The 12,766-nt window shown below is 39.0% G+C and overlaps 1 protein-coding gene across 2 annotated transcripts in view; it reads left to right on the plus strand.

Annotated features, from left to right (window-relative positions):
* Positions 1–12,766, plus strand: part of LOC131062878 (protein GLUTELIN PRECURSOR ACCUMULATION 3) — a 210,544-nt gene that overhangs the window by 20,702 nt on the left and 177,076 nt on the right. The window contains exon 3 of one of the 2 annotated variants that reach the window (XM_057996616.2): positions 4,653–4,862. The exons of the other annotated variant lie outside the window; for it this stretch is intronic. Coding sequence (XP_057852599.2) covers positions 4,653–4,862 — 210 coding nt within the window. The remainder of the gene's footprint in view (positions 1–4,652; positions 4,863–12,766) is intronic. 2 annotated transcript variants of the gene reach the window in all.

Raw genomic sequence — 12,766 nt, forward strand, 5'->3', positions numbered from 1 at the left:
TTTTTCGGACTTTGAGGGTCTTTTCACTTATCAACTTTTGGCTTCTGGGTCCGAAATTGAGCATATGGAATATAACATTTAAGTATAAGAAAGGAGAAGGACATATGGAAAGTTATATTCCATATATACTTTCAGGATGTTTGAGAGTGGTTTCAGACCTCCAGGAGTTATATTGCAAATTCTAGTTTTCGGAGGTTTCCTCAGTTTTCAGAGTTAGCCAAATTTCAGGATCAGGACATTCCAGACTTAACCAGATTTCAGGACAGGACAGAAAGGCACAAACTGGGGGGTCCCTGTCCAAGACGGGGATGGGTGTGCGATTCGCACAACAGGGCCCTTGGCCAAAACCAAATGAAATTTGAAACAGCCAATGTGACTAAAAGTCCAAGCTGTTGAACAACTTAGCAATCCCCGGTGTTATAAAAGAATTCACTTGTAATCAAACCAAGAAAACAAGTGTTTCCTCAAGTAAACCTCAGTCATCCTCAAAAGAGGAAAATAACAAAATTAAGTACATGTTGAAATCAACCTCTTTCCTTTATGGGAAAGGAGGGCCTTGATTGTCCATTGTGAACCAACTTCAATGTTATTTATGGCTTTCAATCTCAATTTTTCTGCCTTTGACTGCACAACTATTCTCTGCTTTATTTTAGAGAGAACAAAAGGAGTGTCTTGAGTCAAAGGAAGGGAACAGCCCAAATATACTCCATTTCTTCTCTTGATTCCAGCTCATCCTTAACAAACTCAAACAAAACTTTAGGAACTCCTTTATAAAGAAACACACCAATTGAAAATTGACTACAATTAGCCAATCTCCTCTAGCATTTTTTATTTCCTTGAGTTTTGCCCATACTTGCCAAAGGGAGCACAATTTGCTCTAGTTTTTTGGCCAACCATTTGCAAAATGGTTATCTTATTGAACAGCAAACCAAATTCTTCATCCTCCAAAGGTGCCATGTCTTCATCTTCACTAACTTGGGAAATGACGTCATAGGCATAACTGACTTAATTAACTTCTCTACTTGCAACATTTTCGTGTCAACCTTAATTTCTAAACCAAAGGACGTTAAAGAGCTATCCCCAATCTTGGAAGCAATGTTTTCTAGGCCTCACCAGAAAGAATAGGTGAAGAAATACAAGAATTCTTACTGCTTGCTGCTGGAGAACAGCTATTAATTGTTAAAAAAAAAATCGAAAATTGGAGCCTTGGAAGGAGGACACTTTATCCTCTTATGCCCAATCTGATTGCATTGAAAACATCTAAATGGAAGCTCTTTATATTGAAACCAAGGGTCATGTATAGAGTAAATTCATATGGAATGGAAAAGAAGTTTGGAAATGTCTGCAATTATACAAACCTTGGTAAAACTGTTTTGAGCTCCTTCCAATTTCAGATCAATCCTCACAGAGTCACGGACCTCCTTTGCTGATAATTTTAACAAAACATCATTCCTCATACGTTGGAACTCTGGAAAAAATCTCAGCCTTTATATTGAAGAAAGGTTTCCAATGACATAAAAATGGCAGCCTTACCAATCAACCAAGGACCACTGGCTCAAACAAAAATTTTTAATCTTCAGGAGTTTGAAATAAAACAAGGAAGAAACTCTTATCAAGAAGGTTTACAAAAGGACTTTTAACATTAATCTGGGTTTCTTTAATGCATCTTCAAAATCCTCAATCAAGGGTCTTTTGCCCAAATGATCTGAAATTGGATCAATGCATTGATCAGAAAGGCTGAGGTCCAGAGTATCTTTTGCAAAACAGACTGTAATATCACCCAAGGAAATAGAGCTCTATTGATTTTCATTGCTTGATGCCAATGGATGGTCTTGCTACTTGTTGTGACCTTTTCACACATCGCCCCATTGCTAACGGGGACCCCCTCTTTTCCTGTTTTCTGTGTTGTTAGGCTAGGGTTTTGGCTGCTTAGTGGGCAATTTTGTGTTTCCCGTGCCCGAGTCTCAGAGTTTTGATCATGCCTAGTGCCGTTTAGGGTTCTTGAGGTTATAGGATCAAGTTGCAAATGTTGGAATTTTAATGATCTTATTTTTTGTCTAAGTGTTGACCTTCTTGAGTGTTAACGTGTTTTAAACACACGCATCGGTGATTTTAAAGTGCCAAGGTATTTTCAGACCTTTTGGAGTTGTTTTCTTGCTCCTAGGTATTATTCAAGTTGATTTCACACTTTATCTCATCAAATTTCCTTGTGTTTCGCTCACGTTTTTGGAAAATTTGCTCAAGTCCAGTTGAGTTTTATCAAGTTTATAGTTTTCTAGCGATTTTGAGCGGTTAAAATGTCAAATTCCTAAGGGAAATCCATATTCTAGGGGTTAAAAGGTCAAAATTCCATACTAGAGGTGCTTTTCCCCTCATATTCCTGACTACCCATGGTTTTCCCCACTCAAAATCCAAACTACACATGGGTTTCCCCTGAAATCCATACTGGTCATGATTTTCCACCACTGTTTATCCATGCCTGGGTCGTTTTTCCCCTAGAAGCATCAAATTTGACTAAGTGTCAAGATTTTGTCCTGACTGCCTTTGTTTTTCCACCTAGAGTGCGGACAAGAGTGCGGATGAAGTTGAGGATGATTCCATGCCTGGATCGATTTTCCACTAGGCTATTTGTGACAAGTTAATGCGGATTTTTGTGCAGACTCTCAATCCATGCACAAGTCGATTTTCCACTGGAAGCAATATGATGAATTTTGAGTCTGGATTTTCATCCAGATTGAGGTCGGAATTCCACCAGGGAGTGTTTTTGGGCAAATGAAGTGAATTTTTGTGTGGATTCTCTATCCATGCACATATCGATTTTCCCCTGGTCTATTTTATGTGCATTTTGATGAATTTTAGCATGGATTTTTATCCATAGTCCATACTGATATCGATTTTCCCTTGTGGGGAATATTTTGGTGTTTTAAGTGATTTTAATGGGATTTCTTAATCCCTACCTATATCAATTTTCCCCTGGCCTATTTTATGTGCATTTTGATGAATTTTAGCATGGATTTTTATCCATACTAATATCGATTTTCCCTTGTGGGGAATATTTTGGTGTTTTAAATGATTTTAATGGGATTTTTTAATCCCTACCTATATTGATTTTCCCCCAGAGGCTCAATTTTGATTTAAATCGAAATATTTAATAAATGAGCCACATTTTAATTGTTTATAAATGATGATTGACGATTATTTAAAATTTTAAAAACAAAATTAAATAACTTGCAATGAGCATTTAATGTGAAGCAAGGTTGTTTTACCAAACAAGTATATAAGTAAGTGTTTTTTCCCACATTGCTTGTGTGGTAAAAGTGAAAGGCAAAAACAAGTATAAGAGAGGAGTCTCCAACAATATTTTATTATTTAAAATCTGCCAAGTGTCTCCATGCAAGGCGATTTTTCTCTCTTATTGGCGAATTTTGGCGAAGTGTTGAAGTGAAGTGTTTGATTGAAGGCCTCCATTTTTTTTCCAGCTTGGCAATCCTTTCCATTGCTGCCATTGAGGTTTATTGCCTCCGTTATTTTCCAGATTTTCGATTTTTGGTGAAGTTCACCATTGTTGGTGAAAATCACGATTTTGTGAAGGGTGGCGATTTTTGGTGATTAATGAACTTTGGCAATTTTTCCACCATTATCGCTTGCTGTTCCAGATTTTAGTTGTAGATTGTTGGCAGATTGGAGGTGCATTGAAGACATTTTTCAGATTTTTCAAGGATGGTACCATAGCTGGAAATTACGATTTTGATTTGGCAAGTGTTTGTGCCATTATTTTGGTGAATTCCCTTCACACTTGGTGGCTGTTATCATTCCCTGCTTGCTGATATGTTGCAGATCTGAGTTTGTCCTCCATTGTTGCAGCTTGTTTGACCTCCATAGTTAGCTGGAAAATCAATTTTCAGATTTATATGTTGTTCCCAGCTATTTTGTGCCTTAAACGATTTTATTTGAGGGGCTGATTGGAGACATTTTCAATTGATTTTCAGAGTTATCTTCCATTGTTGCAGACCTGAAACTACATTGTAGGGGTGCTGTCCTCAGAAAATAAATTTTTCCAGCCACCTACCTACCTTGTGATTCACTTGGGAAACATTCTTGTTTCATTCTGGAGTTTATTTCTGAGTATTTTATCATTCCTAAGGGTGCTGGTAAGTTTGAAAACTTCATTTCCAGATTTGTCTTTAGACTAAATTTTCATTTCCAGCCCTACATACATGCTCAAATTTTCTTATGCTTGCCTTGGAAGGTTGATTCTCATCAATTTATGCATTTCTAGATGATTACAACATATTTTAAAAGTCTAATTTTTAGGTTGTCTTCAGATTTTGTTGACCTCCATTGTTGATTGCGGAAGGTGTCCTCAGACATACTTTGTGTGAAAACACAACCTTTCACACCTTTCCTTAGTCATCGTTGATCCGGTATACTCCTTTGCACTTTAGTTTGCACAATTTCTAAGTATAAGGAGGTATTATTGAATTTTATAGAGGGTTTCCATGCCCTAATGTTGTCACATTTTGAATCTAATTGTCAAGATCTACCAAGAGTATGGACTATTTTCCTGACTTTATGCTCTAATTAGCTTAAAATCTTTAGAAAGTCAGCAATTTTATTTATTTTCCTAAGTTCTAACTTCAAGCTTCGTACAGGTGCCATGTCGAAGTCTGGATTTAAAGAAAGGAAAGAACTACAAAAGATACTGGAGACTGGATTCTATCAAGAGCCCAAGATTTCATCCAGATGGAAGGAGATCACAGATACAAACATGCATTTACTGGACCTGAACCAGATGCGACAACGGATGTTCAGAGTCGGAAATGAGATTCCTTCCCCAACATATGTGAACATTATGAAGAGTGGTATTTTTCATGCTGCTAGATTGCCACAGTCCATACTGTTGTGACGTTTTCACACATCGCCCCATTGCAAATGGAGACCCCCTACTTTTTCAGGCCCTTCCGGTCTTTTGGCTTTGCTTTTGGGGTCTTTTCGCAACAGTCTTGTCAGTCTCTCTGCTTTGCAAGTGTTTGGGGGTCATATTGATTAAATTTGCTTTTTGGTTTGAGCGAATTTGGTGAAGTCTAGGGCCTGTTTCATCAATTTTAGGGTTTTTGCCTTCAGTCCTAGATTTTAGGGGGTTTCTGTTAGGGTTTTGAAGAAACTGAACATACGACTGGAATTAGGACCCTTCAAGGAACCTCCCAGTAAAATTTGAGCCAAAATGGAGCAACTTTCTATTTTTAGAAAGTTCTTATTTTTTAGGGATTTTACTGAGTCCCGGATTGGTCTAATTTTGCCAAAAATCAAACTTACTATTTTGACCTAACCTTGACATTTTGAAACACTTGCTATTTGGGAAAATCTATTTTTGGCAAGATCTTCACAGGAAAACACTGAAAGCTGAATATCTCTGAAGACGTTGAAGACTGAACGTTCCCGAAGACCATTTCTAAATCCGGAAAAGTTAGAAGGCGGAGAAGTTGGATCAAAAAATGGTTAAGTTTGGAAGTCCTATTCCAGAAGAGGAAAGCATGCAAAATCATCCAAGTCCAGAAATTCACATCAATCCACCAATGTCATCCTGATCGGAAAATGGCTTGAAATTTGACTGTCTGAAAACTTGAAAGATCTTCCAAAATCCAGAATTTGCATTATGATTCCTATGTACCTGAAACCACTCTCAAACATCCTGACAATGTATATGAAATATAACTTAAAGTATAAGTTCTTATACTTAAATGTTATATTTCATATATATATCCCGACGAAGAGCCCGGAACTTGTGAAAAGCATCAAAATCCTCCATGCATGAAGAATTCCGCCCAAGGAAATGATTGGGCGCTAGATGAGGCAGGTCAGGAAATGTTTGGAATTTCATGAATCCTCCACATGGGTGAAAATCCGCTCAATTGTGGACTTGGGCGCCAAAATGAGGGTCTCAAGGATTCACAAAAAATTCCATGAATCCTTCACATAGTGAAAATTCCGCCCCAGGAAGTGATTGGGCGCCAGAATGGAGGAGGCAAGGATAAATGAAAAAATTTCATGAATCCTCCACAGGGGTGAAAATCCGCCCAACTGTGGACTTGGGCGCCAAAATGAGGGTGTCAAGGATTCACACAAAATTCCATGAATCCTTCATATAGTGAAAATTCCGCCCCAGGAAGTGATTGGGCGCCAGAATGGAGGAGGCAAGGATAAATGAAAAAAATTCATAAATCCTCCACAGGGGTGAAAATCTGCCCAAGATGGAGGACAGTCGCCAAAACCAAGGAGGCATGGAGGATTCACAAAATTCACTGAATCCTCCACCAAGTCAAAATTGCACCCAAGAAGAAGAAATTCCAAGAAAGTGAAAAAATTGGCTAAGTGTCGGAAATTCCTTCCTTCAGGATAAAATTCCAGGAAAGGTAAAAAATTCATAAATCCTCCACAGGGGTGAAAATCTGCCCAAGATGGAGGACAGTCGCCAAAACCAAGGAGGCATGGAGGATTCACAAAATTCACTGAATCCTCCACCAAGTCAAAATTGCACCCAAGAAGAAGAAATTCCAAGAAAGTGAAAAAATTGGCTAAGTGTCGAAAATTCCTTCCTTAAGGATAAAATTCCAGGAAAGGTAAAAAATTGACTAAGTGTTTGAAATTTCTTCCTTCAGGACATAGTTCTTGGAAATCATGAAAATTGGCTAAGGCATGAAGAATTTTCTTCCTCAGGGTAAGGAACAAATTCCTTTCCAAAGGAGAATTCCTCCACAACAAGAAATCACACCCAAGGATGAATTGAAGATAAAATTTCTAAGGCAAGGAAGGAATCAAGGATGAACTGAACAAGAAATTTCCCCTCGGGAAAAAATTGAAAAATCCATTCTCGGGCATCAAGAATCATCCGAAATTGAAAATGATGGTAGATTTGGAGTCGTGAGAGAATTCTCTCTCTCTTGGACCCGAGTCCTAAATTTTAGGAAAGTTCCTAAAAAATAGGAGATGGTGAAAATTGATGGAAAATCTTCTTCAAGCAAGGATAGTTGAGGAGACTTAAAGAAAATTCTTCCTGAATCGAATTTTCCCTCTCCAACAATTCCAGATATGCAAGAGCAAATATACGACGACGGGGTCCACTTGCATGGTGAGGATCTATTGAACACGTGGCAGTAGAGTGGCCCATTCATTACTGGAATATTTGACCAAATGGCGACCCAGTCATTGCATGTTGAATTTATGGCAAATTCCTTCTGCATGCAGCCGTCACGTTGAGGAGATGATGGTGTATTTATGGCATCATGGGCGATTTTTTGCATGAGGGTACATTCATTGCATGGTGGGCACTTCTGGAATGTAATTAATTGTAATGGGATGGAATTAATTGTATATGGGCATGATGGGTTATTAATTGGAGATTCCCACCTTGTTGCATCTTGAGTGGACAATCTATAGGGCAAACCCTATTTAGGGTTTTGCATGTAATCATGGCTTGAGGCCTATATAAAGGGGTGACCCCCTCATTTGTAAAAGGGAGGGAGACTTGTATGAAATTGTTGCGATAAGTTTTGAGATAATAACAGTAAAACATTGTTCTCTGATGGTGTCCACTTAAGTTATTTTTTCAAAGCTTGCATGGTTTCACCTTCCTCACTTAGATTAAAATTAGTAAAGTGCTTTGATTTCAATGGAGAATGTAATGGTGTTTGATGAGTTCCATGGTTCATACTTTTTGCATCTTGGTGATTGCAAGTTGCAATGTAAAGTTAGCCTGAACCCCCTAAATTTGTGCTAAGTTCGATTGTGGATGGTCGTTTGGATTGCGCCATTTTTGAGTATTCAAATGTACTTTCTCGATTTGAAAATCCTCTAGCATCCCCAGAAGATTGCACCGGTTCTTGCGGAGTTGTAGTTAAACTTAGCGAAGCAGAGCTTGGTTTATTTGGAATTTGTCCACCAAAGCACTATTCATTGTTATCACTGCCCTTAGGAGTAGATTTAGATCCTTCTAAACCCTTTCCCTTTTACTTTCAGTTCATTTTAGTCCGTTCGAAGCAGCAGCATCGCAAAATTGTCATATCCAATGATGGAGTTCCAACCACAACAAAGAATTGAAAGAATGATGCAAACGTAAGGCCCCTTGGATTACCAGCAATCACATCAGCCAACTGAGTCATGTCCGTAGCATAAAGGAACCTTGGAGTCGATTGTCTGATCTTTTTTGCAATCTTAGCACACAATCGTACTTTGATCAGGAGAGAGTGAAGTGACCATTAGGCAACTTTATTCTGTGTTAGACACTGTCATAAAAAACACGTCAACACATCCAATGCAGTGAGCTTATCTTGGAGTGTGCACGATGCTATGATCCTCTCACGCAAATGATCAAGACTCCTAAGGGCGTTGTTATTGCCTACCTTGCTGAGGATGCTATTGTTGAGGTGTTCAGAATTCCATGCGGAACATATATGAAGGATGCGACCAAGGATGAATATAAAGAGCGGTACATGAAGAAGATGGATGCGTGTAAGAATATGATAAACAAGGAGTGGATGATTGAGCCTAGGCTTCATCATTCCAAGGCTCCCAAAACACTCATGTGCACAGACTTCAAAGAGGAGTATAGTGACTTAGTATTCGTGCTCAACAGAGTGATGGGGATGCCGTAGGGTGCAATATTCTATGGATGGATGTTCTATTTCATCTAGGATTGTCTTAGAGGGACATTGGTAAATTGGTCTTGTCCAAGGAGGCAACGAAGCTAATAGAGAAATATGGATCGTGGTATATTCAGTTTCCCACTTTCACGTACCTTAGGATTCATGGGTTTCAATCCGAACCCTACAGGCTTCCTAGGTATCCGTCCGACAGAATGATCTTGTTGGAAGTGGTGAGTCAGCTTCTAGAGTTTGATTCCATTCAAAGAGAGAGCATAGGAGAGGCATGACATTCCCTATTTCAGTTGGGAAGACATCAGAGGTTTGCCAGTCTGCCTTAGCCTCCAGCACAGCAAGTGAGGAGCTTGCATTCTATCGATTTGCAACCTTCAAGAAAATAGAAAGGTTTGATATAGATAAGAAAGTTGGAAGGATCAGGGGAGAGAAGTTCATCCACAAAGTAGACATAGAAGATTATTGGGCCAACCTGATGGACGAGCAAGCAGTGAAGCGACAAATGTGGTCCAGAATGTCAGTGGATTTCATGAGGAAGTGTGGACTTTTCCTCATTCCTGATCAAGTGTTAGATGATAGGGATCATACGCATCCACAATATGAGAATGAAATGAAGAAGGCAATCTTATTGCCTAATTGGTCAGAGTCAGAAGAGATTGACCTGAATGTATTGATGAGAGAGGTCTTGAGTTTCTCCCGTGCATGGGTAGATATACAGAGGAATAAGTTAGTTGATATGGGTGTTCCCTTCACTTATGAAAAAATGAAGCCGAAAGAGTCTGCTTCTGAAGATGATCAGAGGACTATCAGTGATGTCAGGATTCATGCAGACAAAGAGAGTCAAGCTCCTAAGAGAAGGAAGAACACGTTAGGAGAAGTCAAGGCCAGAGGGAAGAAGATTGAGGAGGTGAAGAAGAAGAAACAAAAGACTATCATCCCCCCATCTATCACTCCTTCACCACCTCTCAGTGTCTCATCAATTAAGGTGACTGAAATAACAGAGCATAACAAGGAAACCCAACAATGTTCCAACACAGTAATACTACCAAAGAATACTTGGGAGTTACATGCCACAGCGACATCTGTACCTCCAAATGAGAATGATGATTAGCTGGGATCCCCTACTGTCCTTTTGGAAGTTAGTTTGGGAAATGAGATATACGATTTGACTAGGAATAATCCTGATGATGATGATGTTATCTCAGCATTGAGAGGACTTGATCGAGAAATGTGTCTTGATGATGGTATGGAGATGGCCGCTATTCCTAATTGGCTGGTGAGAAGTATGGAGAAAAGTAAGAAAATGATAGAGGTACAACCTATTGACGACATTGATGACTACCTAGTTAGGAGTGCTAAGGAGGAGGAACCCAAGAGAGTGGAGATTTTGTCGCATATAGTTAGAGATGAGACAGGAATGCCGATTGCGCAGGTTGCTGTTCCTATTGCAGGCATGACAGCGGACATTGCTACTCCTATGGATTTCCAAATCACTTCAGTTGCCCTTGGCCGTACATCAAGAGAGCAAGAATTTCAGGAGGTTGGTGATAACCTCAAGGCGATCGACCATGGAATACATTCACACTATGAGGTAGCGAGAGATACACTCTCGGAGGTGGAAAAGTGGATTGAGTGTAAAAGAAAGTAGGTAGTGATTTCTTTACTCAGTTTGTCCAGGCATATGATAGGACAACACGGCTCGTGTTTAGAATCCAGTATTTGGAGAGAGTTTGGGAAGAATTCCGGTCTATTCAGGAGAAGACTATTCCACGCCGCGAAGCTTTGAAGAAGATTCCTAATTCCACCTTGGTCAGCGAGAACATTGTGCACAGTGGAGACAGATATGATTTCCATGGCTGGTATTGTTCATTAGCCGTGAAGAGATCAACTTATGAGAACACCCAGTCGAGTTTTATGGAGATGGAGGGATTGATTCAGGACATTCAGATGAAGATCCTTGCCTCAATTGAGGAGTTATTGGGTGTTGATGTTAGTGATGCTAGTGGTTTACACTTAGCCGAATTAAGAGACAAGATGAAATTTATGTATTTTTGCCAGTTAGACTCTTTGAAGAAGAGTTTGATAGACGACTTGGTCTCTTTGTTGATTCATGTTCATAGTTCGCAGAAGCTCATGCCAGATTGGGAGAACACTTTGGACGCTTGCTCGGATTCACCGGACGTGATTGATTTACAACAGGATACCTTGCCTAGCATTTCCATGGAGGAGTTAGATTCTGTATTGGCTAGATTCTTGGAGTATGCTAGGAGAGAGAGAGATGCAGGGAGGAATCTTCTAGAAGATTCCCTATTTGATGACTCGGTATCTTTCTATTGGGCCATATGTTGGTGGTGCCATTTTTTGATGTAAACCCTAATTAGGGCAATTCTAGGGTTTTGTTGGCATGATCTTGGCCATTGATCTTTTATCAATCTTGGCCATTCATTTTGTAAGAGACTCTATATATACCTCCTTGTCTCTCATTTGTAAGGGAGAGTTTTTGTAGAATTGTTGGTATATGCTGCAGCTATTTGAATCATAATCCTTGTTCAATTGTTGGTGATTTTGCTCTTCAAGTGTTGTCTTTGCATTCATGGTTCTCAATTCCTTCAAGTTAGATTAGAATTTTAGATTAGAATTTATTTTCATGTATGTTAGATTGAGTGAAAGATTTGTTGAATATATTTGTGTGGAATCCTTAATTCATACCACTAGCCTCTTGCCGCTGGTAAGTGCGCCTTGTGTGGTCAACTGGAGATTTGAGTAAGCTTAACTTCAATTATTATGCAACCTTTAACAAGCATCAACTTGGACGATGTCAATGTGTAATGGTAATAGTTTGAAAATCGTTAAGTATACCCTAGACGATTGCACTAAGCTTGTGTCAATACCTGTTTGTGAGACCTTGCCTAGTTTGATTCCACTAGATTTATTCATCATTTCCTACATTCCTAGGCTTAGAATAGATTTCCTGAACCCTATTCCTTTTGCCCATTTTTTAGTAAGAATTAAGTCCGGAGCTTCATTGATAAATCCTAAGTTGTCAGTACACCTATTCCGCATCTTCATAATCGAATAAGATAATCCTAACATTTGCGTAAGTCCCCAAGTGAACACAAAAATTCACATCGACCATTGAATTACCCACTCGTCAAGACCTGACATGTAGAAACCTTGGAATCATTTTAGTTGATCTTATCCTTAGCATCTGAGGTGATTTTGTTCAAGAGAGGGTAAATTACCTTGGTATTTTATTCTGTAATGTTATGTGCATAAAACACACATCAACACTACCCTTTTCATGCTCTCTAACTAGGTGGAGCTGCCACCAATTTTTGGACTACCATCTTCAATATTTAATCTTTGGGATTTGTCTGAGACAAAAGACCCTCTAAGAAGAAAGGGCAATAAGAATTGTTTGTCCTCCTTAAGACACTGTGCCTTATAAAATGGTTTACAGCTATGAAAAGGGTTTGAGGAGTTTTAATATGCTTGATAGAACACCCTTACCTTTGGCACATCTGCCTAAGGAGAAGGTTTCTGAGCATTGCGATTCTCTTGCTGAAGTCTTCTGACATCAGTGAGTGAATCATTTGAAATACCTTTTTCTGCTTGCAATTGCACCAACAAAACATTAGAGGTGCTTAAAAAGCTCTTATGAAAAGAAAGAGTTTGTAATGGTTTTTGAGAAAAGCCCTATTTTGTTCAAACACCTGTGCCACTCACCATTATCAGCTGGAAAGTGAAACCCTACCTTCTTGGAGTCTGTTTCAAAACTCCAAACACTGCTCTCATCTTCATTCGCATCGCCTTTAACTGTTTGACTGCTTCTTCTACTTGCCTCACACAATATCGCTTCTGATTTAGAGACTATTATTCATTCATTAGCAATTCATTATTCATTCATTCGTTTTCAGAAGGTAAAAGTCTCTTCAAGAGTTGCTAGGGTGTGAAAGTTTGTGTCTAAATAACAACAAATTTTCTCCTCTTTGTATATGGAATTTTGTTTGTAATTTTCTCATTAATGGTAATGGGATGTAGTTCTAGCATGATGGAATCTAGTGTTGCTCATGAATGAATGTGCTAATTTTCTTTTTACAAAATCTGGTTTT

The sequence above is a fragment of the Cryptomeria japonica genome, chromosome 9, assembly GCF_030272615.1.
Source record: "Cryptomeria japonica chromosome 9, Sugi_1.0, whole genome shotgun sequence".
Lineage (NCBI taxonomy): Eukaryota > Viridiplantae > Streptophyta > Pinopsida > Cupressales > Cupressaceae > Cryptomeria > Cryptomeria japonica.